Genomic DNA, 27,436 nt, shown 5'->3' on the forward strand with positions numbered 1-27,436 from the left:
TGATCTATGACTTCGTGGCTTGAGGGACAGTGATCCTTAACATTGCTCCTTGATTAGATGGGCTAAAAGGGGTTCTTTCGAGAACCCCTTCCGGCTCATTTAATTTGGGTTTTGGTTTATTAGATCCATTCAAAACCTATATTTTAAATATCAGACAATTCATATATCACCTAATCACTAACTATGAGTTGACGTATACGTGGGTTCATGGCCTATTTTGTCATCTTTGATTTTTAGATTGTGTGAAACAAAAATGGAACTTTGACAAGCGAAAGTACTAGTCGTACACGGCTATTTACTTTTTGGGACACCCTAGTCATACACAGTTGAGAAGCAAGTTGAAAGATTAAAGGTTCCTAAGCCCACTCCCCTACATAGATTAGGGCAGATAATGGGGATATGAATTGAGTCCACATCACTAAACCCCGCATCATTTTCAGCTGTTGCTTTTAATTTGTCCTATTTTTTTTCCCCACCCCCACCTAATATTTTTCGCAACTATGACGGCTTTTCGCCATTATCCCCTTGACTTTAAGCGCAAGATCCATATCTTGTTTCGTGTGGCCCCTACCAACTTGCCCTGTCGGAGCTGCCATGTCTGGATGCTGACGGTGACGTCGGATGGAGCTTCTTCCCCCTCATAATTCGGACATTATCCTTAATTTAATCGCGTTTAACGTTTCGTTTGAGTCGTACCATCCCATGCATTCGTAAAGCTTCAGTAATTGATAAAAGATTTTGTTACTTCTGAATCCATGACTATCGATCATTGCGAAAACCACGAGAGAAGCAAGGAAAGATCCCCAAAAAGCGTCCTCCTTTATCGAATCTCACAACGAACCCGTGCGGGAAATGATAAAAGATTAACGCGACGATCTCCTGCGCATCCCCGTGTCCTGCGTCGCGGCTTCCCCACCTTCATATTTCGCGTTCTCTTCCGGGAAACGCACATCCTGCGGGAGGTCAAGGGCGAAACTCTTGATGACTTTCTGGTTCGCCCTCTACCCTCTCTGTGCTCCACAAAAGAAGTGTCTCTGGGCTTCAGTCAACATCTCTGATGTTTCCATCAGAAAGGCGAAAGGAGCGTGTTTGCTTAGTGGGTTGCATGAACAGAGGGAATCTTGAATGATTCGGAGATCCGAACTCTCTGCAATCTGATTCGCCAAGGACCCATTTTTTTCCAGGTGATTCCAAGAGTTTGAATTCCCAGGTATCTTTCGCCTGTTAAAGAGCTGATTATTAGCTTGTAAATTTAAAGTGTTTCTTGTTGCTGAATTCCCAGCAGAAAAGGTGTTAGCCTTTCTTGCTTTTCCTACTGTCCATGCGAGAATCGCATCAGACTAAAGGAACGGCGAACAGAACGCAGAGTTCCTTTTGTTGTTGGGTCATATCAGAATATAGACTTTTGACCTCATTGAAGCGAAAAGGATGGACTTTTAAGCCATTTATATTTCTTCTTTGAGGGAATTCTCTGTTTTGGTGGGCCGTTGTCATGGATTCTAATTGTGAAACTTAGTGTTATGACCGATGAGGCTCTCCCTAATTCAAAGGACTTGACGTAGGATCTGCATTTGGCAACACTTCCTTTGTTGCTTTCCCCTCATTGATCAACTACCTTCAACACGGACCTACATGTGTTAATCTATGTCCATGGTTTGTTATTTTTTCCTCCTTGTATTTAAGTTTGATGCTGTCATAATTTGCAGTCAAGGCAGCAATGGCACACCCAGACTCCGAATCCTCGTTCCTAGATAAATTCCGCATTCCCAGTTACCTATTTTCCCCTGATTCGGAGGATAAGAATGGATCGACTGTACCGCAGTGTCCAGTGTTGGTGTTCGTCAACTCAAAAAGTGGCGGTCAGCTGGGAGGTGACCTCCTCGTAACATATCGTTCTCTTCTTAGTGAACACCAGGTGCTTTCATTCATACTTCACAGGCAATTGGTCATGCTTTTGCAATTTGCAATTTGATTTAAATAACGAACAAAGCTTACTTCAGGTTTTTGATCTGGGAGAAGAGGGTCCAGACAAGGTTTTGCGCAGAATCTACTTAAATTTGGAAAAGCTGAGATCCGACGGGGACGAGCTTGCCAATCAGATCCAGCAGGCATTGAAATTAATCGTGAGTATGATGTACTTGAGGTCTTAACTTGCATAATAGATGTTATCAAACAGTCTCATTCAGCTATGATTTCAAGGATTCAAGTACTTGTTTGCTCTTTTCCGCACACTAGGTAGCAGGTGGTGATGGGACGGCGGGTTGGCTTCTTGGAGTTGTCTGCGACCTCAAATTATCTCATCCTCCTGCGATTGCGACGGTGCCCTTGGGTACCGGAAACAACCTCCCTTTTTCATTTGGATGGGTAGGCACATGGATATCTCCACCTCGATCTGCCACAATTATAATCCATTAAGTTCTTAAATGTTTGTGTTAATGAGACTGATCCTCTTGCATAGTCTTTCCTTCTTCCTGTTTTTCTCCTCCACAATGTCAAAATGATTACATGACTTTACTAGTGAAGTTATGCATGCCAAATTAACAACCAAGGAGAAGTGGTTTACTTCTATGCTCTTGATTAAACCATGATACAGTCACATGCAATGTTTAAATATAAGGTTGATGTGTAAAAAATTAAAGATTGACCTTGCTTTTTTGTCACAGGGTAAGAAGAATCCTGGGACCAATCGTTCATCAGTTGTCTCGTTCCTCAAGCAAGTGATTCAGGCAAAGGAGATGAAAATCGACAGGTACTAAATGCCATGCTGGAATTGCTGCTGATCAATCTGAAATCAGTTAGAAGTATTACTACTCATACTGCTGCTGCCGAGGGAGCCATGAATCAGTGTATAAGAATGATCTCGAACTGAGTAGCAATTTTGGATGCATTATGGAGCACTTTCGGGAACAGGGGTTCTATTAATGATGAATATTGTCTTTCACCTCTTTTTGGTTCATTTCTGTCATTAAATATTGGACTGCTTCTTGCAATTCAGCTGGCATATTTTGATGAGGATGAGAGCTCCCAAAGAAGGTTCCTGTGATCCCATTGCACCCCTTGAACTACCACATTCTCTGCATGCTTTCCAACGTGTTTCTTCGACAGATGAACTGAATGTGGTAACTTATCCATCCCTCATGCACCGCCTCTGTATGTTTTTAATTATTCAAGTGTACTCTACCAAGAACATGCATCTTCTTGGAAAGCGAGGTTGTCCTTTGTCTAGAATTCTTAATTAGAACTTTCTACTCTGGTAAGCACTTTTAGGATCAAGATAGCCTACATTGTTTCTGAGTCAACTAAATGCTATGCCAAAATTCATTTGGCAAGCAAAGAGACCGCACCTGTGTACAGCCTATGAGCTTGATGGTACTACGGATAAATACAAGGAAGGAAAGCTGGTGTTTGGCTTTTGGAACTCAGAGCACCAACAGGTTGTCAAGAAGGAATTATAGAACTTTTTATTGAAGTAGTAACTCCTCCATATCATCCTATCTTGATGTTCCTTTTCTAATCTACCATTGACATGTAAAAATACTTGATTTCCTATATCAGGTGCCTAAACACCCTTTTGCCATGTGATATATGCCATCCAGTCTTTAGAGCTCAAAGTGGACAAGGACCCGGAAAAATCTTAATTAGCTATTGGCAATTCCAGCAAAAGCTCACAATTTGTCTATGGTGGAAGATTGCCAGAATCTAAAATCTCTGTTGAATATTCTGCATCGTTTTTGTTTCTGCATTTTCTGTGATTACTTTAGCATGGTTAACAACTTGGAACCCCTTCTCAGGAAGGTTACCACACATTTCGTGGGGGATTCTGGAATTACTTTAGCATGGGTAAGATCTTACAGTTTTTCCAGTATCTTTCTTTTTTCCTTTCTTTTGCTCCTTCTGATAATGTGGATGCCTGATCTTTTTCCTTAACACTTTCTTGATCCAAGAGAAACTTAAGAAGCACTTTCTACAGGCATGGATGCTCAAATATCCTATGCATTTCACTCAGAGAGGAAGATGCATCCTGAAAAATTCAAAAATCAGTTGATTAATCAGGTATTTTTGCTGTCTTCATCACTTACTAGGATGGATTTTGGAGAAGTTGGAAGGATTGATTATTTTATTTGTTGCTTGAGTTTAATGGAAAATGCATATAAAATGATCTTACTGAATATTACCGTGATAAAATCTGCTCTTCTTTCCCCTGTTAGTGCACGTAATCATGCAGAGATAGGTCACTTTGACTTCTCTATATTCACTTGCAGAGTACTTATGCAAAGCTTGGGTGTACTCAAGGATGGTTCTTTGCTTCTCTTGTTCATCCTTCTTCACGGTAAATATATAGATGCAACGATCTTTTCTGTGTTTCTCAGTGCAAATGCATGTCTCCATTGGTTACTTTTTGGTCATCAGCTGTTTCGGAGTAGTTGCTAGTGGATTATAACTTTGGATGAATGATTGTCCTGTGAGACTTGGCTTCAAAATGAAATTGTATATCTCCATGAGTATGCCACTTCTTAAGAAACTTTAGGCTGTTGAATCTACCAGTGAGATCTTTTGGTTAAGAGAAATTTCTCCTGCTAGACTTTACGTTATAAGGAAGGTGATGAAGTCATTTGGCTTGTTGTCCAGATAAATTAAGAAAATTATTATTGTTGAGATAGCATAGTATTTTTTTCCACGTTGTCTCTTTGATAGGCTCAATAGCTTCTGCTTGTCACAGTTCATTTCTTTTCCCCATCTTCCGGTAGAAACTCTGGTTCACTGTCAGCTCTTTGTTGTTGTTGTGAAAGTAGCATAACCTTTTCAATACAGGAATATAGCTCAGCTTGCAAAAGTGAAGATTATGAAAAGACATGGTCAGTGGCAAGATCTCCACATACCACACAGGTAATCTCACCTCTCCGTGATTGAATCAACTAAGCAACGGTTTATGTAGCAACAAAAATGAAATTCAGCTTGTCTAGGCATTCGTTACGAGACTTGTCCTATCAATTGATTCCTTCAATGTATGCATTCCTTTTTCGACATCTCCATGCATTATAAAGTTCTTGGTAAGCATCGATGCTCATGACAATGAGTCTGTCCGTCATTTAACTGTGACTACTTAGTTATTTCCTTTTTAACGGATATATTTGGATCCTACAACAAAAGACTAACACTTCTTGCACGTTCTTATTCAGCATTAGGTCAATTGTTTGTCTCAACTTGCCCAGCTTTTCTGGTGGACTAAATCCATGGGGGACGCCAAACAGCACAAAACGGAGTGATGTTAGTACTGACTTGCGCCATTGACAGAGTGAAAGAACTATATTTGTCTATCTTAACCAAAAGTAGTTAGAAAAGCCACCTTTGCAATTGCCATAACCTATGCTAATTGAACCATTATTTGCAGAGGGCCTTGACCCTGCCTTATGTCAATGATGGTCTCCTCGAGGTCGTCGGTTTTAGAGATGCCTGGCACGGTCTTGTGTTGCTGGCTCCAAATGGGCATGGGACTCGTCTTGCTCAGGTAAAATCTCAAGCTGGGATTTTGCCTTTTTTTTTGGGGACGAGTCTTGAAATGAGCATCTCGTGTTGACTAGAATCTTAAGATTTAGTTTGGTGTTGGTGTTGGATATAATTGAAATACCGTCCTTCAAATTTTCTTCCCAATTTGTACTAGGCACACCGCATCAGATTCGAGTTTCACAAAGGCGCAGCCGATCATACATTCATGAGGATTGACGGGGAACCGTGGAAGCAACCGCTGCCCCTGGACGACGACACCGTCGTGGTGGAAATTTCTCACCTTGGTCAGGTGAACATGCTCGCCACCCACGATTGCCGAGCCAAGAGCGTCCACGATCCGTCCACGCCAAGCCACCACGATGATGAGGATGATGACAGCGGTGGGGAAGATACAGGGGAGGAGTTCAGGAAGTTCGGGGCAGCCGAAACTTTCAAACTCCCAGATGAGGTTGACATTAGTCGGCTTAGTTGATCTCTTTAGTTTCTCCTTCTCCTTGATTCTTTGTCTGAATACTGATCGTGGGAATAAATGACTCTTGGTAATTCGTCTCAATGTTCATACATATGAAAAAGGTGATATTTTGACATCACGTGGTGTTCTGGTGGTGGTGATTGCTTTGAATCTCCTTTTCTGTATCTAAGTAATGTGAATATCATTTTGTTGGAGCTTCGTTTCATGAAGAACGCCTCATTTCGAGATCATGTTCCGGTCCTTGTTTCTATGTACTCGATCAAAGTTAAGGTGGAAAAAGCCGAGCACGGTTGAGAAATAGATACGACAGATACGAAATGGAATATCTATATACAGCACAAGTTTCATCGCACTTGCAGATGGAAAATTACAGAAGCCCAACTATTACTAAGCTTTAAACCAGATGAGGACCCCAGCATATAAGGTGCATGACCTTGTCGGCCTTCTCGGCCTGCCTGAGCCGGCGCCTTTCGTCCATCGCATCCTCCATCTTCGCGGCATCTCTGCTGCCGGAAACCCATCTGAACTGAAAAGGCTTGCCAGCAGCAGATGATTCCGGGTTGCTTTTCGCTTGGGGCGGCTTGATTCCGAAAGGCATGGTCTTTGAGCTCCGAGGATGGTCCTTTAGGCCCTGGACAGCCCTCATGCACGCTCTGCTCATGTACCTTAAGCTCATCACAATCACACGGTCGATCGAAGATCAAGAAGGTGGTCCTGTGGAAACGTACGCTGCAACTAGTTGCTGTCTGGCAACAAATATATACGTGTACCCATTGATTTGCCCATTCCGTGTCCGGCACGTGAAGAGGGAATAGAATAGTGGCTTTCTTCCACTGATTCAGGCGCTGCTGAATTTAGTTTATAAAAAGAAAGAAGAAAAGGGCCCCACCACCCCCAGGTTTTCGGATTGTCCGCCCGCTCAAAACCATTTGCGCCCCGGACTGCAGAACCCGACGAATTTCGGGCTCGCCCCTTGTTTCACCGTCACCGTCACCGTCACCGCTCGACCATCCATATAAAGAACCCCCACCGCTCTCATCTTCTCCATCCAACAATCATCACTTCACTTCCATACACACCGATCAGAAAAAAAGCGCGACCGAACCGAATCAAAGTCTCTAAGATGAGCTCGACGAGCAAAGCGTGGGTCGTCGCGGCCAGCGTCGCCGCAGTGGAGGCCCTCAAGGACCAAGGATTCTGCCGGTGGAACTACACCCTACGGTCGATCCACCAGCGCGCCAAGAACCAGGCCAAGTCCTCCTTCTCTCAGGCCAGCAGCAAGAAGCGATCTCACCAGCCGTCGACCGCGGCGGCTTCGAGGAGGCTAGCGGGAGAGGCGGAGGCGGAGGGGGCGAAGCAGTCGGAGGAGTCGATGAGGAAGGTCCTGTACTTGAGCTCTTGGGGTCCGTATTGAGGTTCTCTGAGTAGTATTAGATCGAGAAGACAATCCAAGTTCTCTTTGCTTGAGAATGATGTAAATTGTAAAAATATTTGTCGAAATTACGGGTGGCGATACTTATTGCAATAGTATCAATTCAATTAACAAACATATTTCTACTTGAAATAGATGCGTACCATATGTTGTTCAGAGGTTCATTTACTGAACTTATTGCAAATGTCTCTTGTCATCACGGTGCTAAAAGAAATACTTACTTTTACTGAATCTAATGTAAGTGTGATCCAGGACTCTTGTACTCAAAAGAGAGAAAAAGTGTCCAAAAAAAAATCTTCAACTTATTTCAATTAGTATCAATTCAATTATAAATATTTCAAGTGGGCTAATTTAATTTTAAACCCTTTAATATTGGTATCGATTTAGTCCATTCAACTAATTTAGATAGAAAAGTACTGATGTGGACGCTAGCCATTTTACATGATAGAGTCGGTGCTCACGTTGACCTTTTTTAACGATTTTTTTTTCAATAGTTGGCTAACAATTGGCCACATGCCATGGCCTGCAAGGGTAGGCTTTGTTGGTGCTCACCCTTACCCAGGCGTGGCCCAATGTGAAAATTATCCGATCTAAAGGAAAGGGTAAGGAAGAGAAAAAAAAAATATTATGAAATTATAAGAAAAATTATCGAGTCTAAATTGGCCGGAAAAATTGAATTAACACTAATGTGATTGGCCCAATTAAAAAGTTTAGAACTAAATTGACCCAATTAAAAGGTTTATAATTGAATTGATATCAATGCAATAAATTTAGGACTTTTTTGGGTTCTTTTTCCCCGCAAAAGGGACTTATAAGTTTGTCGGAGATGAAAATAGGTCTTTCAAGCGAGGATATGTGGTAACATAAGTAATTAAGCACACGTAAATTTGATTTAAATCTGGTATAAAATAGAGAAGTTTGCTTAGAAAACTTCTTGAGCGCGTGATTGGAGTGAAAAAGAAAGAAATAAGAAGGAAGCGGCATGATAGAAGGGATATTTCATGCTTTCTTATAAGAATCTAATTTTTCTTCGGAAAGGAAAATTGTATTATATGGGATTAGGCATGAAAAAAACTTGGCTGGAATTTCTTTCAACCGCAGAAAAAATGAGGTTCCATGGTGATTGTGTTAGAATAATTGAGTTATTAGAATAGTTCACGGTGCACATCATTTTATATGTTATCATAGTAGATCATTCGAAGTAATTTCATGTTTAATTTTAGGCCGCAATACAACATTTTCTTTTTTGATCGGTTCCACAATACAACTTACTCATAAGAGAAATTATTGAGGTATTTAAATATTATATCACATGTCCTTATCTAATGATTTAAGTTTTTAGACGGCATTTAATTCAACTTTTCCAAAGATATTTAAGTCAAAGTATGAGCAAATATTGTTTGGTAAGGTATATTTTTGTAAAGTAGCTTTTTAATTTAAAAAGGAAAAAGAAAAACAAATATTTGCTCTCTATTTATTGTTTTCTCCGTTCTTCATCTTCATCTTCTCCACATGGAGGGCTCTTTGCGAGAGGTCGCATGACTCAAGCGAGGCGATGCCGAGGGCCGCCCAACCTCGGGCGGCCGAGGCAACTCCGGTGACCTTGATGGAGGACAACCCCACCCGCCCTCCATCCACCTAGCACACCGTCGCCCCTCTCTTCATTAGCTCTACGTCTCTCCATCTCAAACTCAAATGTGGCTACATGATGTCTCCATCGATCTTGCTCGACCCTCGATCGGCATGGCCGACCATCAAGTGTCATTTCTAGTAATTTTTTTTCTGGCTCCATTTGTTTCACGAAAAATATTTTTCAGCCTTTTGATTATAAATGGAAAATCCTACACTTAAATCCAAGAAAATAATTTCCCATTTGAAAAAATTGCAAATCACCTTTTAAAAATATGACTAGATTAGCTATAGAAACTTTATGATTCAAGAACAAGAACCGCTTGTTTCATGGCCCTTGATAGAAGCATTAGGTTGGGGTTAGGTCCGCCGGGATCCATCGAGGCCAAGCATGAGTCCAAAGTGGCTGGCCCGTAACCCCGGTGCCCTTGCTTGAATCTTTTGAGGTCGGGCTCGGACTCACGTCCATCACGCCCGAGCTCAAAATGATGCGCTAAGGACCAAGTCCATCAAGGACGAGACCACGACCCCAATGTCAGTGTGCATGAACATTGAGGCCAAGCCAAGTCCTCTACTCCCATGCCCGTGCCCATGGAGGCCGGGCTCAAGACCTCAGTGCCGAGGCTTTGGATCCCTGTCTCAATCTCTAGCACCCATGCCTAGGTCCTCGGCGCTTAGGCCCAAGTCTTGGGTTCTTTGAGGTTGGCTCCACGACATCAACACTCGCATGGATCAATTAAGATCAGGCTGGAGATCTCATAACTCGCTTCATATCCGAATAACGTACGTTTGTTTAAGAAAATCAAACGATATTATCGTCACCGAACCACATAGAAATAAAGATTCACGTTATAACCAAATACAGAAAAATATAATCATTATTTTTAAAAAAAATAAATTTCTCACAAATATTTTTCAAAAGCGTTATATTTTCGACCCCAAAAAAAAAAAATGGGACAATATGAAGCTTACGTTGCATCTAGTTGATGTCCTAGAACAGTTAGACACACGACATGTGTACTGACTACTGATTACTGAGTACACCATGGTTTGCCCCATGCCGTGTCCGCACGTGAGCAGGAACATAAATACAGGCGCCGCTGAATTTCGTTAGGAAAAAAAAAAAAAGGAAAAGGAAGATCCAAAAACCACGTGCTGCTGCTCCCCCCACTCTAATTTGTCTTATTACAATGAGGCCGGAATTGTCATCCGCACCCCCAGCAGTGCTCGTCGTTTGTGAAGGGAAGGAAAGGGCAAAAACGTCATTCCTAGTACTGAGCCCGGTGGGGACCCCACCGCCCCCGGGTTTCGGATTCTCCGCCCACCCAAAACCATCTGCCGGGAACGCAAACCACGACAAATTTTGGGCTCGCCTCTTGTTTCGGATTCCCCTATAAAGACCTCCCGCCGCTCTCATTCTTCTCCATCCCATCATCAATCTCAAGCATCAGCACGCCATCAGGAAACGCGCGATCGAACCGAACCAGACCGAATCGTATCTCGAGATGAGCTCAACAAGCAGAGTGTGGGTCGTCGCGGCCAGCGTCGCCGCCGTGGAGGCCCTCAAGGACCAAGGGTTCTGCCGGTGGAACTACACCATCCGGTCGATCCACCAGCACGCCAAGAACCGGGCCAAGTCCTCCTTCTCTCAGGCCAACAGCAAGAAGCGATCTCCTCAGTCGTCGACTGCGGCGGTTTCGAGGAGGCTAGCGGTAGAAGCGGAGGGGAAGCGGTCGGAGGAGTCGATGAGGAAGGTCTTGTACTTGAGCTCTTGGGGTCCGTATTGAGGTTCTCTGAATAGTATAGATCGAGGAAGGCAATCGTAGTTCGTTGCATTGTATATGTATGCTGAAATTACAGCAAGACAATACATTCCACGATAGGACTTTTCCATTTGCACTATGGTTTACTCGCTCGTTCCCAACGCATGTCATTCATCGACGATTTTGATTGACCCGTTTCATATAGATATAGGGACGAGTCATCCGTATACCCACTAAACGGGTGAGTTGGACCTAGTTAAAAACAATCTACCTAAATTGTTCTTACCTAACTCAATCTATACATGACCTAATCTAACTCGTATCACTGAAACACATACTTATTTAACTCAATTTAGAGAAATTCACACCCAAATAAAAATGATTGAATGAGGGTAAGAGGAGAAAATTGTCTAAAAGGTCTTAAATCTATTACACTTTGATCAATCCAATCCCAAACTTTCCAATTTTGTCAATTGAGTTCTAATCCTTTTAACATATTGTCGATCGAGTTAATCCGATCAATTTTAATCCGAAATTCTCAACTTGGATACCCGTGATGCCATATAAGATGATCGGAGTTGATATGGATAATATTTACTCTTTATTTTCCTTATTTTTATCAAATCCGACGAGAGACACCGACCGACCACAGGCAAGGGCTTCATAACCCTCGTGAGGTCTAGGCGAGGGTTGGCCAGTGACCCTCGCTCAACTTGATAGGAAAAAGAGAGAGGAAAAGATAGATAGAAAAAAAAAAGAATAACTTCAATGTTGGCTATGCTATATTGGATGCCTAGTATTTAATTTGGCAATTTTCGGTTAAAATTGGTCAGATAAACTCAATTGACAAAATTGAAAACTTCATGACTAAATTGGCCAAAGCGGAATAGGTTTAGGAATTTTTGGACAATTTTCTCGGACAAAAGAGAGTGAAAAAGAAAGTCATAGAGTTACGTTGTTCAGAGGTTCATTTACTGAACTTATTGCAAATATCTCTTGTAAACACGTTGCTAAAAGAAATACTTACTTCTACTGAATCTAATGTAAGTGTGATCTAGGACTCTTGTACACAAAAGAGGGGAAAAGTATAAAAGAAAAAAAAAAAAGTCTTTAACTTATTTTAATTAGTATCGGTTCAATTATAAATATTTCAAGTGAGCTAATTTAGCTCTAAACCCTTTAATATTGATATCGATTTAGTCCATTCGATTAATTTAGATAGAAAATTGCTTATGTGGACACTGGCCGTCTTACATGATAGAGCCGATGCTCACGTTGACCATTTCAAACATTTTTTTAGTAAATTTTTTCATTTTTTTTCTTTCTTTTTGCCGATAGCTGGCCAACAACCAGCCACATGCCATGGCCTGCAAGGGTAGGCCTCACCGATGCTCATCCTTGCCCAAGCGTGACCTAATGTGAAAATTATCCCGTCTAAAGAAAAGGGTAAGGAAGGAAAAAAATTAAGAAATTATAAAAAAAAAATTTGGTCTAAATTGGCTAGAAAAACTAAATTAGTACCAATGTGATTGGCCCAATTAAAAATTTTATGACTAAATTGACTCAATTGAAAGGTTTATGATTAAATTGATATCAATGCAATAAATTTAGTACTTTTTTGGGTTCTTTTCCCCGCAAAAGGGACTTATAAGTCTACTAGAGATGAAAATAGGCCTTTCATGGAAGGATATGTAGCAACGGAAGTAATTAAGCACATGTAAATTTGATTTAAATCGGGTACAAAATAGAGAAGTTTGCTTAGAAAACTTCTTGAGCTAATGATGTGAGTGAAAAAGAAAGAAAGAAGGAAGCGGTATGATAGAAGGGATATTTCATACTTCCTTATAAGAATCTAATTTTTCTTCGGAAAGGAAACTTGTACTATATGGGACTAGGTATGAAAAAAAACTTGGCTGGAAAGAAAGATGCGGTTCCATACTAATCGTGTTAGAATAATTAAGTTATTAGGATAGTTGACGGTGCACATCATTTTATATATATGGTACCACAGTAGATCATCCGGAGTAATTTCTTGTTTAATTTTAGGCCACGGTACAATTTTTTCTTTTTTGATCGGGTTCACACATCCTTATCTAATGATTTAAGTTTTTAGACAGCATTTAATTCATCTTTGGAGGACGTAAAGCTATTTTTCCGAGGGTCTTTAAGTCAAAGTATGAGCAACTAAGGTATATTTTTGCATTCGACCAAAAAAAAAAAGGTATGTTTTTGCAAAATAGCTTTCTAATTGAAAAAAGAAAAAAGAAAAAAGAAAATCAAATATTTGCTCTCTGTATCCATCGTTCATCGGAGAAAGCTGTGAGCCTAGGTGAGGAGTGCGCGTCTCCATCGTCTCCTCTGTTTATTGTTTTCCCCGTCCTTCATCTCCATCTTCTCCTCACGGCGGGCTCTCTGCGAGAGGTCGCGCGACTCAAGCGAGGCGATGCCTAGGGCTGCCCAATCTCGGGCAGCCCAGGCGACTCCGGCGACCTTGATGGAGGACAACCCCCGCCCACCCGTCCATGCGCCTAGCACACCGCCACCCCTCTCTTCACTAGCTCTACGTCTCTCCATCTCGAACTCAAATCTGGCTACGTGAAGTCTCGGCCAGCGTTGCTTGACTCTCGATCGGCATGACCGACCATCAAGTGTCATTCCTAGTAATTTTTTTTTTTGCTTTATTTGTTTCACGAAAAATATTTTTCTGCCTCCGGATAGTAAATGGAAAATCTACGCTTAAATCCAAGAAAATAATTTCCCATTTGAAAAATTGCAAATCACCTTTTAAAAATACGACTATATTAGATATAAAAAATTTACGTTCAAGAACGAGAACTGCTTGTTTCATGGCCCTTGGTAGAAGCATCGGGTTGGGGTTAGGTCCGTCGGGATCCATCGAGGCCAAGCATGAGTCCAAGGTGGCTGGACTCGCAACCCCGAGTGCCCGGGCTTGAATCTTTTGAGGCCGGGCTCACGTCTATTGCGCCCAAGCCCAAAACCATAAGCTAAGGACCAAGTCCATCAAGGACGAGACCATGACAACAATGTTAGTGCACAGGATCATTGAGGCCAAGCCAAGTCCTTTGCTCCCATGCCCGTACCCACCGAGGCTGGGCTCGAGACCTCGGTGCCGAGGCTTTGGATCCCTGTCTCAGTCTTCAACACTCATGCCTCAGTACTTCGGCGCTTAGGCCCGAGTCTTGGGTTCGTCGAGGTTGGCTCCACGACATCAGCACTCGCCCGGATCAATTAGAGATCAGGTTAGAGATCTTAGCGCTCGTTTCATGCCTAAATAATGTATGTTTGTTTATGAAAATCAAATGAGATTATCTTCATCAAACCACATAGAAATAAAGACTGAGGATATAACCAAATACAGAAAAATATAATCATTATTTTTTTAAAAAATAAATTTCTCACAAATATTTTTCAAAAACGTTATATTTTCGACCAAAAAAAATTCGGACAACATGAAGCTTACGTTGCATCCAGTCGACATCCGAGAAACGATAGACACACGACATGTGTACTGACTACTGACTACTGAGTACACCATGATTTGCCCCATGCCGTGTCCGCACGTGAGCAGGAACATAAATACAGGCGCCGCTGAATTTCGTTAGGGAAAAAAAAAAAAAGGAAAAGGAAAAGGAAGATCCAAAAACCACGTGCTGCTGCTCCCCCCACTCTAATTCGTCTTATTACGGTGCGGCCGGAATTGCCATCCGCACCCCCGGCAGTGTTCGTCGTTTGTGAAGGGAAGGAAAGGGCAAAAATGTCATTCCGGGCACTAAGCACAGTGGGGACCCCACCGCCCCCGGGTTTCGGATTCTCCGCCCACCCAAAACCATCTGCCAGAGCGCAAACCACGACAAATTTTGGGCTCGCCTCTTGTTTCGTATTGCCTTATAAAGAACTCCCGCCGCTCTCATTCTTCTCCATCCCATCATCAATCTCAAGCATCAGCACGCCATCAGGAAACGCGCGATCGAACCGAACCAGATCGAATCGTATCTCGAGATGAGCTCAACAAGCAGAGCGTGGGTCGTCGCGGCCAGCGTCGCCGCCGTAGAGGCCCTCAAGGACCAAGGGTTCTGCCGGTGGAACTACACCATCCGGTCGATCCACCAGCACGCCAAGAACCGGGCCAAGTCCTCCTTCTCTCAGGCCAACAGCAAGAAGCGATCTCCTCAGTCGACTGCGGCGGTTTCGAGGAAGCTAGCGGGAGAAGCGGAGGGGAAGCGGTCGGAGGAGTCGATGAGGAAGGTCCTGTACTTGAGCACTTGGGGTCCGTATTGAGGTTCTCTGAATAGTATATAGATCGAGGAAGGCAATCGTAGCTCGTTGCATTGTATATGTATGCTGAAATTACAGCAAGGCAATACATTCCGCGATAGGACTTTTCCATTTGCACTACGGTTTACTCCCTCGTTCCCAACGCATGTCATTCATCGACGATTTTGATTAACCCGTTTCATGTAGAGATAGGGACGAGTCATCCGTAGACCCATTAAACGGGATGAGTCGGATCTAGTTAAAAACAATCTATCTAAATTGTCCATTCCTAACTCAATCCATACTTGACCTACCCGACTCATATTAGTAAAATATATATTTATTTAACTCAATTTAGAGAAATTCATACCCAAATAAAAATGATCGAATGAAGGTGAAAGGAGAAAATTGTCTAAAAGATCTTAAATCTATTTCACTTTGATTAATCTAATCCCAAACCTTTTAATTTTGTCAATTGAGTTCTAATTTTTTTGATACATTGTCAATTGAGTCAAGCCAATTAATTGTAATTCGAAATTCTTAGCTTGGATACCCATGGTGCCATATAAGACGATTGGCGCTGAATTGCGTAATATTTACTCTTTATTTTCCCTATTTTTATCAAATCCAACAAGACACACCATGGATAATATTTACTATTTATTTTCCCTATTTTTATCAAATCTGACGAGAGACACCGATCGACCACAGGCAAGGGCTTCACAACCCTCGTGAGGTTTAGGCAAGGGTCGGCCAGTGACCCTCGTTGAACTTGATAGGAAAAGAGAGAGAGGAAAAGACGGACAAAGAAAAAGAAAAAGAATAAAAATTTGTCGAAGTCAATGTCGGCTATGCCATATTGGATGTCCGATATTTAATTCAACGATTTTTAACTAAAATTGGTCGGATGGATTCAATTGACAAAATTGAAAATTTTATGACTAAATTGGCTAAAGCGGAATAGGTTTAGGACTTTTTAGATAATTTTCCCGAACAAGAGAGAGTGAAAAGAAAATCATAAAGTTACGTTGGTCTAAGTAAGTTGTGAACCCATTTAACAAGCATATTATTTTAGATTTCACCATATTAAACCCATTTATGAACCATTAACTGAATGGAGTTAACCTATATAACAACTGGACCCATTAAATATGGGTTAAGAAGCAAGTTCATGACTCATTTTGACAAATCTAACCACCTGTTTATGTGCGAAAGATATGGCTTTTCTGTCATGGACGAGGAAAGTAATGAAGCACATGTAAATTTGATATGAATCATGTATAAAATAGTGAAGTTCGGTCACTAAAGTTTGAACGGGAAATTATCCTAAAGGAAGTCGCTACCATGGCAATCTAATAGCACTACCATTATTTTTGCCCTCACAATTTTTCAGTTAGTGAATGCTTCATACAAAATACGTAATGATGGCGCTTTGGATCTAGGGTCATATATAACTAGACTGTCATGAAAACATTTCCCTATCCTAAAAGTCATAAACCTATTATGCTTTTTATCAATTCTGTTATAAATATTTTATTTTTGTCAATTCAATCCCCAATCTTTTCATATTTCGCCAATTGAGTTCGCTCGACTAATTCTGGCCAAAAATCGATAACATGGACATTTTTAAATAATATTTTACATTTTTATTTTTTCTTCCTTTTTGATTTTATTTGCTGTGGGCGGTCAGAGTCGCTTGCCGGAGGACGAAAGATAGACCCCCAAAAAAAAATTTGCAGAAAAGATGAGGTTCAGCAGTGACAGATAGGCATACAACATCGTCAGAAGAAGGCAAAAAAACACCAAAGAGGCAACGACCAGACAAGTAGTTTGGGACAACAAAACTTGGGGCGTGGTCGGATTTTCAAATTCAGAATACCGTGTGCTTCTTTTCGGTCGAACTCCCGAGCGGGCACCACGGGTTTTGGCCACCTTTGTCCTCATGAAATATCTGTCTGCTACTTGGTCCTCCTGCATCTGCATGGGCCGCCTCCTCAACCCCACCACAGCCCCTTGTTTTTCCCCGAACTCCTTTCGGCCTCTTGTGCCTCCGAATTCATGCATTTGGCGCTCTCAACGTACCATCTCATCTCATCTTGTACGCCTGTATTTAAGAACCACCCCATCCATCTCCTCACCCACAAACGCAGCACCATTGTGTCGTAGACCAGTGAGCAGGAGAAAAGATGAGCGTTTCGAGAAGAGCTTGGGTGGTAGCATCGAGCGTGGGAGCTGTGGAGGCACTGAAAGATCAGGGCTTCTGCAGGTGGAACTACGCCTTCCGGTCGCTGCACCAGCGAGCCAAGAACCATGTCCGGTCGTCCTTGTTGGCCCAGAAGAAGCTGTCCCCGATGTCCCGCGCCACGAACGATGAGTCGAAGCGGGCCGAGGAGTCCCTGAGGAAAGTCATGTTCTTGAGCTGTTGGGCTCCTAACTGATGGAACATTCCATGCAATTCTCTTATTATTGGATTCATATGGATCCCAAAAATATGCCTGTAAAATTGTATAGAGCAGCCTGCCCTTGCACCAGAAATTAATTAGCAATCATTATCGGAAGAAGTTAATTTCGAGGACTTATCCAGTCAAGACTTCTTGTAATGAATCTCTATCCTAATGAAAAAATTTACTTAATCATAGTTTTCCTAGTAGGTGCCCATTTTTACTGCATGTGCTTTCCTAGAGGTACTGTTTTAACATATGATCTTGATGCCTCTCCATGCCATGTCTAGAATGTCTTGTGCCTGAAATTAATTAGCAATCATTATAGGAAGAAGTCATTTATCAAGATGAAGTCCCAGAGAAAGCAAGCAGCTTCCCCAGCCAAGGGAGACTTCATGCACAATTAGATCGCCTATCCAATATCTGTAACCCACGAGTCCAAAAGCGTTTTTTGGGTGACTATTAGATTAACATTTTATTTTGGCAAAAATAAATTATTACGGGTCCATTTTTTCAAAAATTTAGGACCCACAAGGTATTATTATTACTCTAAGACTGCGTATAACCTTCTCGTTGGATTTCACCTTCTCATTGGATTTCATAGACGAGCGCACTGTGTGTTAAAAGACAAAACGCCAATTACAGTTTCAGCAAAATCTTTAGATTATTGTCCCCACGTACTGTTTGATGAAAGAGATGGAGGCCCCATGGGCTGTAGCAAGATGGGGGTTATGGTGGGGGAGCATCCAGTCTTATTTTCCTGCTATAAGCACCGAGGAAAAAAGGAACAAATTCGAGAATCATGGCACATCATCATCATTTCACGGCGTGCTCGTTTGTAGTATTTCAATGGAGGATTTTGCTTTATCCATTCTTTTCGAGCACAAAAGCATTCGATCCCACAGAACCCCACCACCTACAAAAGGCCGAGCATCTAAAAGCACCGCACTGGATCGACGTTGGTCGAGCTTGGTCCTCGAATGATTGGTCTATTTCGCCAAAGCATATTCTCCCTCCGCCACCTTGGTGTTACACGAGAAACGTAGCTCGTATCCCGTTAAATTTTGCCGGACGACGTCCATGATTTCGCAGCCAGCCTAGGAAAAAAGCCACGAATTAAGCGAAGTGGACAAGAATGAAAGTGGATGTTATTTTTGACTCATTTTGACCACTTTAAAGCAAACATCTTTCTTGGTACAGCGAAAACAACGTCAGACACAGCCTCAGGAAAAAGCATATGGGCGCTCATGATTGAACCGGTTCGCGTCGACATACCCCTTTTCTTGTTGAAACGAAAGCTTTGGATTTGCTATTTATCTTCCACTATAGAATACACCCTCGAATCTGTCTTCGCTCGCGTACAAAAAGTTTCTCCCTTTTCTCGAGCGAGATTCCGGCGGCCGATGGCCCTCGATCACGAGAGAGGAGAGGGTGACCACAAGAAGCTGTGGTCGCACCTAAAGATGCCGTTTTGGCAGTCGCCGTCTCCCGCGACTTCGTCGTCGGCTCCCGCGCCGTCGTTTCAGCAAAACCAGAGTGTCCACCTCGATCACCAGCTCAGTGATCATCACTCTACGAACGCGGTGGCTGCAATGGCGAAGTCTCTACTTCCCGCGAGGCGAAGACTCCGTCTTGATCCTCCAAACAAGCTCTTTTTCGCATGTAATTCTCTCTCTTTCTATTGTTGCCTTGGAAATATCTCTGTTTCATCTGATTTTGCTTTCGCTGGTTCTGCTGGTGCTGTACCAGTCAAATCAGTACGTGGAAATGATGCCGTGTTCAATTTTTGTTTCAGCTATGACGTGATTCTTCATCTCTGAGAAAGATCTTTGGCTCGAATTGTTTGCTCCTAATGTTTCCTCGAATTTCCTTTTTGTTTTGTCAAATGGGCGTTGTTCATTTTCGTGCTACAGGTTAGATTGCTTCTTTGCTTGATAGGCTTTGAGACCTCGAGCACTCTCTCTGTCTCTCTCGGAGCTGGACGTGTTCCCTGATTCTAATACATTGTCAGTATTTGAAGTTTTAGGGAACAATTGGTTGGTGTCCCCGTCACTCTTAGCTGATACTTCCGAATAATTGTATTATCTAATCTTGTTCGGGGAAAAGGGACTACTTATTAAAGTTTACGTTTGTTATATTACATGATGTGGCATTGGTTTGGGGATGCTTTTGTTCTCAAATAATGTTCTTTCCTTTGTTTTTCTGTTCTTCATCAGGGTATGTTCTTCTTGAGTCCTTTTGAGCTGCTCTGTCTTCAAAATAGTTGGTGCTTAAGTTCCCAAGTTTGTGGTCTCTGAATTGGAAATAGTTTAGCCTTTTCGAGTCCAAAGGCTTTGCTTGCTGAACATGTCTTTGGCAACGTGGCCTGAAGTTGCCTCTTACTTTAATTTAATCACAAGTTGGTTAGATGTTTCTATTAATTCTTTGTTTATTTTCAACTTGAAGATGAACCTGGCAAGCAGGTTAGGAGTGCCATTGAGATCAAGAACGTGTCCAAGACTCATGTAGCATTCAAGGTAAGAAGGTGACCTTTGCGTACTGGGAAATGAGAAGAAATGTGTGAGAGCATCATTGGAGAAAGTTGAAAGCTTCTGTCATTTACTTGCTGAATCTTTTAGCTTGATGAGAGTCCGGCTTTCTAAATTTGACTTGCATAAGCAGGGCTTGTTCGTCTTTGCGAACGTCGTGTGGGCCTTCGATGTTGCATTGTTTGGTATTTGAAGCTTGAACATGTAATTGACAAGTTCTCGACTCTTTCTTTTATCTCTTCAGTTCCAAACAACTGCCCCCAAGAGTTGCTACATGCGGCCTCCAGGGAGCGTGCTCGCTCCTGGAGAGAATCTCATTGCGACAGGTAAACTTAACTACTGTCTCTTACCCCATCAGCGACATGCAACAAAAGCATACGTTCATTGTATTCATACTTTGATCAGCATGTCCATAACGCTTTATGCACATACCGTAACGGAAGTTGTTCAGTTCTTGTTTCAAACTATTGACTGATGCAGTGTTCAAATTCGTGGAGCCCCCCGAGAACGACGACAAACCAGTTACCCTGAAGAGTATCGTTAAGTTCAAAATCATGAGTTTAAAAGTCAATGGGCAAATGGATTATGTCCCTGAACTGGTACGCATTTCAGGCCTTCATTGACTTTTGTGTTCATTCAAGTGCAGCTAGAACTGAATAGAGACTTGATGGATGTAATGTGTTGATCTTTGTGATAAGCATGTTTCATTTTCTGCCCAGTCCACGTCAGGTTGGCCCAACGTTTTATTTTGTGAGGCATCCTAATTGGATGGCATGTGCTAAATGAAAACCAACATGAATGGTTGAGAAAAAAACACTTGTCTGAATTTGATGTACTCCTGAAAAATTAAACCATTTTGGTTGTTGAACTTGTTCTCCTGTCACAATTTTATGCAGTTTGAGGAACAGAGGGACCAAGTGACTGTTGAGAAAATTCTGCGGGTGGTTTTCCTCGATCCAGAGCAACCGAGTCATGTAAGGATCTTCAACTCTACCTCGACATTCATCTTCCTTACTTGTTTGGCTAGTCATCAGCATAGTATTATAACAAATGCACGATAACATAGGATGTGTTTTCACTAATTATTTGTCGGTAATGTGGCTTCTCTTCCTTGTAAAGTTGCTGGAAAAACTAAGGCGGCAACTGGCTGAGGCCGATGCTACCCTCGAGTCACGCAAGAAACCTCTAGAAGAGCCTGGTGTGGGCCCTGTCAAGGAAGGACTCGTCATAGATGAATGGGTGAGTTCATTGCTACTTTATATACTGATCCGATCCTATAGCCAGGTTCGGTATACGTTGGTCCTGCACATATTCTCAACACTCACCCGATAACCCGTTTCGACTCTGCAGAAAGAAAGAAGAGAAAGGTACCTAGCACAGCAGCACGTTGAAGGCGTCGATTTGGTTTAGACGAGTTCATTCTAAGCTCGCGACTTCTTCACGAGGAGATCAAAGCACCAACGTGCCGTCACACAGGTCTCTTCACGCATCGTGAAGCTAATGAGAAGCGACCGATGGCAGTATCTCGTTAAAGGGCCACGACTCTCGGCAGTGAGTTAAGTTCAAACTTTGTAGTGAGATTAGATGGAGCAGGTTTTGCTGTTGAACTCAGTGCGTTGCAGGCACCAACGTTTCCCTTTGGTCGTGCTTGAGTTTTGGTGGCGGATTCTAATGTAAGTTGTGACGCAAAAACCAACTGTGTTAACGGATTAAACTACTAGACTGCATTTGGAGTTTGGCAGGCCATTCCTAGATGGGCCAGAAGTTTTAAGCGAATGATTTGCGGATAAATTCGGTGGATAAATAGAAAGATGAAAGAATGATTGTTATAAAGCCAAAAGAAATTAGTATAGTTAAAACAAGTTCTCGATTACTCAGTGGAAACAAAAAAATGAAGAATTATTGTTGTACCAATTAATGTTGCGCATTTAGTTTGACATTTATATGATGGATCACGTTAAATCCACCCTTATTTTTGGCTACATACATACACACCCTAAGAAATGAAAATACCCGAACTTTAATCCGAGGTGGTGAGTGCCGGGTGCGATAGCCTCCATCCTTGAGCATCGGTTGGTGCGAGCAGAGAAAGATAGAACGAGATAGAATGGGAGAAAATTTATCAAAAAGGTTATAAATCTATTGTTGTCGGTCTAAATACAAAGAAAGAAAAAGAAAAAGAAAAGTAGAAAGAAATAATTTAAAAAATTCAAAAAAATTAAAACATTAGCAAAATTTGTCATGTCAACATCGGTTGGCCAAATGGACTGAATTGGCACTATTAAAAAAGGTTTATGATGGAATTGACAAAAAAAAAGTTATAATTGCAATAGGTTTATGAATTTTTTGGTAATTCTTTCGATAGAACAACCATGCTCTAGTTCCTGTGGATGGCCAGAGTATTTTTGTAATTTTCAACTTTTTAAGATGGGTATGGAATCAAAGTTGGGACGAATTTAGCGCCATCCCCACATGACCCTTTTTTTATTTACGAAAAAGTGACATAAATAGCCTATGAACTTTTAATTTGTTCAATATATATATGAAAATGTTCAACGTTGCCCTTGGACTTAAATTAATATAAGGACGATATTGAACATTTTCTGTAGTTCAAGAACTACATTGTACATGTCCCAAAAGTCCAAGAATCGCATTGAACAAATTAAAAGCTGAATAATCGCATTGCATATTGAGCTAAATTTAATGGACCATATTGAATAAATAAAAAATTGACGAATCATATTACGCAATGAGCCAACTTTCGGGGATTATTCGCGTCGTTATCCCTTTATTTATTTTATGTTTTGATGGCGAGATTATTTGAACGACTTGATGGAGTCCACCATCCACCAAAAACATCAACTTTTGTGGGGGAATCAAGGGCAGATCTTATCCTCTAGAAAGATGCTAATGACAAACATTGGCAAATTGGCATTGAGCATAGTGGATGAAAAAAGACAAATGATTAGTCCATTTAGGCAGGCGATAGCTAGCTAAGTCCCCACGATAAGGATAGGCAAGATTTACTCTTTTTAATTAGATTTTATCAGCTTAAAATATGGGGGGCGGATGGAATCATATCTACTTTCATAACGCTTTAATCAAACCCAAGTGCCCTTTGTCCATTAAATAATTAGGTTAGTCCCACTTGGAGACAAATGATATTAAAAGCACTTTTGTCGATTTGGCAACTAATCTCGATTTCAATCCGCTCTATAAGTGTGTGAATTCCCGTCGCTTTCTTTCAACGTGTCTTAATCTTATCCGTTGCTTTGCATTAGGGGAAATTTTGCCGTTCGCTCCCAAATTTTTAGGATCGTTGCAACATTGCCCCCTTAACGTCTCAATCTCGGCAAAGAGCCCCCTGATGTTTTCAAGCTCACATCAATGTCGACTCCGGCCACATCGCCACCCGAAAACCCAATCAAATGATGTGACGCGATCGTTGCTCGCGAAACCCTAAGGGTGAAATCGTAATTTTACGGTGAGAAATATATTTTGCCATAACAAATTAACCGGTTATGTTCCTTAATTTTTCCAACATTGTAGTGTAATTAAAAATAGATCATTCGCATTCTTCAGCTCGCTTTTATATTTTACTTCATGAACAAACACATTCCAAATACAAATTTCCTTATATTATACTAAACAACCGCTTTTGCATCTATGTTGTATGTGCTCAAGAAACTTAAACATTTCAGAGCTCTTTTTCTGTCACATACTCGCACTAAGCATTGGCAAAGTACGATATAACTAATAATTCAAAAGTACATACATAGCTATGTAACCACAAAGGGCGGGCTAAATAACTAATTCTGCGATTATAATCGCAACCCGCTCAACCAGCGTCTTGCAACACCATGTGCAACACAAACATGGTGAATTTGGGATCATGGGTCAAGAACAAGATTAGGCTCCCTCATCTCGAATTTAAAACAAAGTGAGGTGGGCGAATTTTAATCCTAGCGATCCCCCCCCCAAATTTATTTCTCTCTCTCTTTTTGGGTCAATCTTAACGCTTGTGGATTGTATTAAGTCCTTAATTACATCCTCTCCCTCGATAAGATGAGCATAGTTATCAATCCAATCATCCAAATAAATGTCAAATTAGCGAAAAAAATCAACCTTTTGTTAATGTTTTATTATTTTATTAAGATTTCCGTCATTTTTCGTTAGCTAAAAAACAATGTGGGGAATCAATCATGCAGCTCGCAGAAAAAAGAAGTCGGAGTTGGACAGTATGCGCCACGTCGGCGAAGACCCACGTGATGGGCCCGTGCGAAGTGGCGTGGCGTAGGCGAGGGAATGGAACCCCCTCCCTCACCCTCCCACGTGTACCTTGCGAGAGGCGGGTCCCGCTATGCTATGGCATGGGCATCGACAGAGGGACAAAACTGGAAATACATAGATTTATGGGGGCGGGTGGGCCCACGCGCTTTGTCGTGGAGGGTGGAGGAGTCGTGCCATGTCCTTTCGGATAACCCACCACCTGTCCCCCTCCGTCTTGCGCCCTCTTTCTCTTTCATGTAACATATAATCTCAAACCGCACGAGATAATACGCGACAAAGTGCCGATATTTTACCTTCTTCTTACGTTTCGTTTATTTGGCGAAAAATAAACCATTTAAAACAATAAAATAATGCTCAGCCGATAATAAAAATATGATTAACTATTTTAAGACATATAAACAATTATTTTTTAAATAATTTATTTTATAAATAATTCATTTTTTTTGCAAAATAAATGCACCCTAAAATTATCAAATCAAAGGTGGATAAATTTGTTTCTTTGATCGGTTTATTTTGAAATTCTTTTACGAATTACTCTAATTTTCCTTATTTTAGAACATGACATTTTTTGGGATAACTGATAATTGTTTTAAAAGTTAAAGCTGTTAAACAATACTCGATTTGATAGTTAATTTTTTAGACTAATTAAGTTTTGGGGTAGTAAGACACATTTATTGACTTCTAATAAGGCAAAATTGATTACATGCGACCCTTGTTCTAAATGCCAGGTGAAGTATGCCCTCACAATTTTACTCAAAATGATGGCTTTATTTTTATTTATATGAAAATTTCGAGCTTATATAAATATTTGCTAACTTCTAAGAAGTTACTTTTTTTTTTCCCAAGAGTTGCTAAATATATGACAATGCTAGTCACTAAGCGATAAATATTTACTTTTGTGATGGAGGAAGTTACCAGTGACCCTCATGAATTGAAAAGAACAAATTTTACGAGTCTAGGGATCATCAATAGGTTCTAGACCTGGATCCTACCATATTAGAACCAGTTTCCAATTTGTGAGACCCAAAATCTATCCCGCTTTTTCAGTCCGGTTTCAAGGTCTACCGGAAAATCAATTTCTTGTTTCCTTTTCTTGTTTATTTATAAAAGCTTAGACAAATAGCACCTACAACAAATAACACGAGCAACAAAATGACTCAAAGAAAAATATCAATGCAAAACAAATAAAAACATGAAGCAACATGGAAGTTAAGTTTATTTAAAAAAAAATAAATCATCTCCTTCCAACTACATAAAACATGTTTTAACCGCCGATTCATGAGTGGGGGGATGGGTGAATGGGTTATACTACCAAAAACCTTGAACCTATTTGCGTATCGATCCCAAATTTTTAGAACCGAGAATCGACTTATTTCCATGGCTAGTTTAGTTCAATTTACGGATAGAACCGATCAATTGCATTGCTCTATTTGAGACTACTAGTTATTCTTAATAAAAGGAAACTTGAATTTATCAGTAATTAATACATTTTCTCATGTGATCGACGATTTTATAGATAATATGTGAAAGGTGTTTGTTATTATGGTCTTGTTTGTTTCGCGAAAAAATGAATGATTTTATTTACATTATATTAAAAATGATCGCTTGTCTCCCTTGAAGAATTAGTACATAATTTTTTTCATTATCGATAATAATTTATGACTATGTATTTGCATGGACAATGCAAATAAACTAAATGAAATTTATTTTCATAAGTGACACGAATAACCATTTATAGGAATTTTTTTTTTCAAATAATTCAATTTTTATGAAATAATTGTACCCTTATCTGGATGGGTCATTTGGGAAAAATTTCATAATAAAATTAAATACTTTTCAGGAAATCGTATATCATAAAAAAAATTTCCCTTTTCAAATTAGTGAATCTATTTTTTCTAACTTTAATAAGGCATTTTTTTAACCGTAAATTAATTAGCCTCAACCAAACATACTCTATATTACAAGGATAATTTTAAGCTGAGGCTTCCTACCCAAAAATAGAAATTCTAAATAGAGGCTATTAGATTGGGGCCATTTTGCATCCTTATTCTAATTTTTCCCATTGAGAATAGCACATTGAACCGGTGCACGATATATCGAATTTCTCCCCGGAATTTCTCGTTTGGACACTAGCGACATTATTGCTCGCAATCCACATAACCATCAGAAAATGACAAAACCACCCTCGATCCTCTCTCCATGTCCGGTTTCCGGTATACCAGAAACCACTCTTCTCACTCTCTCTATAAGTAACGCCTAGCCTCCTCCCCATTTCCGACTCAACCCAGCTCGGTCGAGAGAAAATTCTTCATCAAGTACCCCCCTTCCCAGGTTTTCTCTCCTTGCGAGAGCCAGTCTTTACTTCGTTATCCAGCCTTCGAATTTCGTAGGAGGCCCATAAAGATCGCATCTTTTCTTAGAAGGAAGAAGCAGCAACAGGAGAAGATGAGCTACATGAACAGGGCATGGATGGCCGTTGGTGTCGCGGCGGTGCAGGGCCACTCGGACCAGGGCATGAGGCTGAAGTCCGGCCTGCAAGCGGTCCAGTCGGGGAAGAGGAGGCTCTTCTCCGGACCCGACGCGGCGGATCTCCGGCCGCTCGCTGGGGCCGTCGGGACGGAGCTCGACGGGACGGCCGCGAGGAGCTGCGGGGACGAGAGGCGGCGGCAGGCCGACGAGTCCCTGAGGAACGTCATGTACTTCAATTGCTGGGGTCAGAGCTGAAATGTTGGAAATTTTTCATGGAAGCGATCTGGTCTGTTTGTGGTGATGGGGTAATGAATAGAAAAGCCCAAAAGATGAAAAATCGAAACGGCGAGGCTCTGAGTTGACCCGGGGTTGACCGAGTTTGAGTGGTCGGAATGTTTGACGGATGATGAGAAAATGAATCATTCGAACCTGTTGGGAGTGTGGATGGGAAGGATGTAGATTACATAACCAAGTGCGGGTTGTGAATTTGTGGTTGTAAATTTCTTAAGAAATGAAAAGACAAAAAAAAAAAAAGGAGACATTTTGGGTTCTGGTAAATCTATGATTTGCTCTGTTTTCGCTTACAGTTTGAGTGGAGGTACCTGGGATCCTTTACATGCTCTTGACTT

The 27,436-nt window shown here is 41.2% G+C and overlaps 6 protein-coding genes across 12 annotated transcripts; all 6 read left to right on the forward strand.

The window, feature by feature from the left end:
* The first annotated feature begins 1,009 nt into the window (after positions 1 to 1,009).
* LOC115727138 (diacylglycerol kinase 5-like) lies at positions 1,010 to 6,174 on the forward strand. 2 transcript variants are annotated; one of them, XM_030657302.2, is made up of 13 exons: positions 1,010 to 1,210; positions 1,707 to 1,915; positions 2,001 to 2,123; positions 2,236 to 2,364; positions 2,664 to 2,749; positions 2,996 to 3,119; positions 3,792 to 3,840; positions 3,971 to 4,053; positions 4,263 to 4,330; positions 4,813 to 4,887; positions 5,181 to 5,268; positions 5,393 to 5,509; positions 5,663 to 6,174. In XM_030657302.2, the coding sequence occupies exons 2-13, from the start codon at positions 1,718 to 1,720 to the stop codon at positions 5,978 to 5,980; spliced, it is 1,458 nt and encodes a 485-aa protein (XP_030513162.2). In that variant the 5' UTR covers positions 1,010 to 1,210; positions 1,707 to 1,717; the 3' UTR covers positions 5,981 to 6,174. The 2 variants fall into 2 exon arrangements, with proteins under 2 accessions (XP_030513162.2, XP_048137821.1); XM_048281864.1 differs by having other exon boundaries at positions 1,010 to 1,184.
* On the forward strand, positions 4,195 to 21,740 carry LOC115727157 (vesicle-associated protein 4-1-like). 3 transcript variants are annotated; one of them, XR_007199138.1, is made up of 8 exons: positions 4,195 to 4,203; positions 19,966 to 20,036; positions 20,293 to 20,374; positions 20,529 to 20,647; positions 20,945 to 21,022; positions 21,168 to 21,287; positions 21,399 to 21,564; positions 21,637 to 21,740. XR_007199138.1 is itself a non-coding variant. In XM_030657323.2 (7 exons), exons 1-7 carry the CDS (start codon positions 18,666 to 18,668, stop codon positions 21,456 to 21,458), a joined length of 1,047 nt encoding a protein of 348 aa, XP_030513183.2. In that variant the 5' UTR covers positions 18,631 to 18,665; the 3' UTR covers positions 21,459 to 21,740. The 3 variants fall into 3 exon arrangements, 1 of the variants encoding a protein (XP_030513183.2); XR_007199137.1 differs by lacking the exon at positions 4,195 to 4,203 and adding an exon at positions 18,631 to 19,182; XM_030657323.2 differs by lacking the exon at positions 4,195 to 4,203 and adding an exon at positions 18,631 to 19,182 and having other exon boundaries at positions 21,399 to 21,740.
* Positions 6,811 to 15,291, forward strand: LOC115727139. 4 transcript variants are annotated; one of them, XM_048281922.1, is made up of 2 exons: positions 6,811 to 7,395; positions 10,830 to 10,875. In XM_048281922.1, exon 1 carries the CDS (start codon positions 7,104 to 7,106, stop codon positions 7,392 to 7,394), a length of 291 nt encoding a protein of 96 aa, XP_048137879.1. In that variant the 5' UTR covers positions 6,811 to 7,103; the 3' UTR covers position 7,395; positions 10,830 to 10,875. The 4 variants fall into 4 exon arrangements, 1 of the variants encoding a protein (XP_048137879.1); XR_007199143.1 differs by lacking the exon at positions 10,830 to 10,875 and adding an exon at positions 15,158 to 15,291 and having other exon boundaries at positions 6,815 to 7,465; XR_007199141.1 differs by lacking the exon at positions 10,830 to 10,875 and adding an exon at positions 15,161 to 15,247 and having other exon boundaries at positions 6,816 to 7,466.
* Positions 10,499 to 10,875, forward strand: LOC125315851. The gene has a single exon (XM_048281923.1). It carries the CDS (start codon positions 10,547 to 10,549, stop codon positions 10,826 to 10,828), a length of 282 nt encoding a protein of 93 aa, XP_048137880.1. The 5' UTR covers positions 10,499 to 10,546; the 3' UTR covers positions 10,829 to 10,875.
* LOC125315852 lies at positions 17,080 to 17,721 on the forward strand. The gene has a single exon (XM_048281924.1). It carries the CDS (start codon positions 17,266 to 17,268, stop codon positions 17,515 to 17,517), a length of 252 nt encoding a protein of 83 aa, XP_048137881.1. The 5' UTR covers positions 17,080 to 17,265; the 3' UTR covers positions 17,518 to 17,721.
* A 4,927-nt stretch (positions 21,741 to 26,667) lies between the features above and the next one.
* Positions 26,668 to 27,344, forward strand: LOC115727156. The gene has a single exon (XM_030657322.2). It carries the CDS (start codon positions 26,784 to 26,786, stop codon positions 27,060 to 27,062), a length of 279 nt encoding a protein of 92 aa, XP_030513182.1. The 5' UTR covers positions 26,668 to 26,783; the 3' UTR covers positions 27,063 to 27,344.
* Positions 27,345 to 27,436: the final 92 nt, after the last annotated feature.

This window comes from Rhodamnia argentea, chromosome 7 (assembly GCF_020921035.1).
Source record: "Rhodamnia argentea isolate NSW1041297 chromosome 7, ASM2092103v1, whole genome shotgun sequence".
In the NCBI taxonomy this organism is placed as follows: Eukaryota; Viridiplantae; Streptophyta; class Magnoliopsida; order Myrtales; family Myrtaceae; genus Rhodamnia; species Rhodamnia argentea.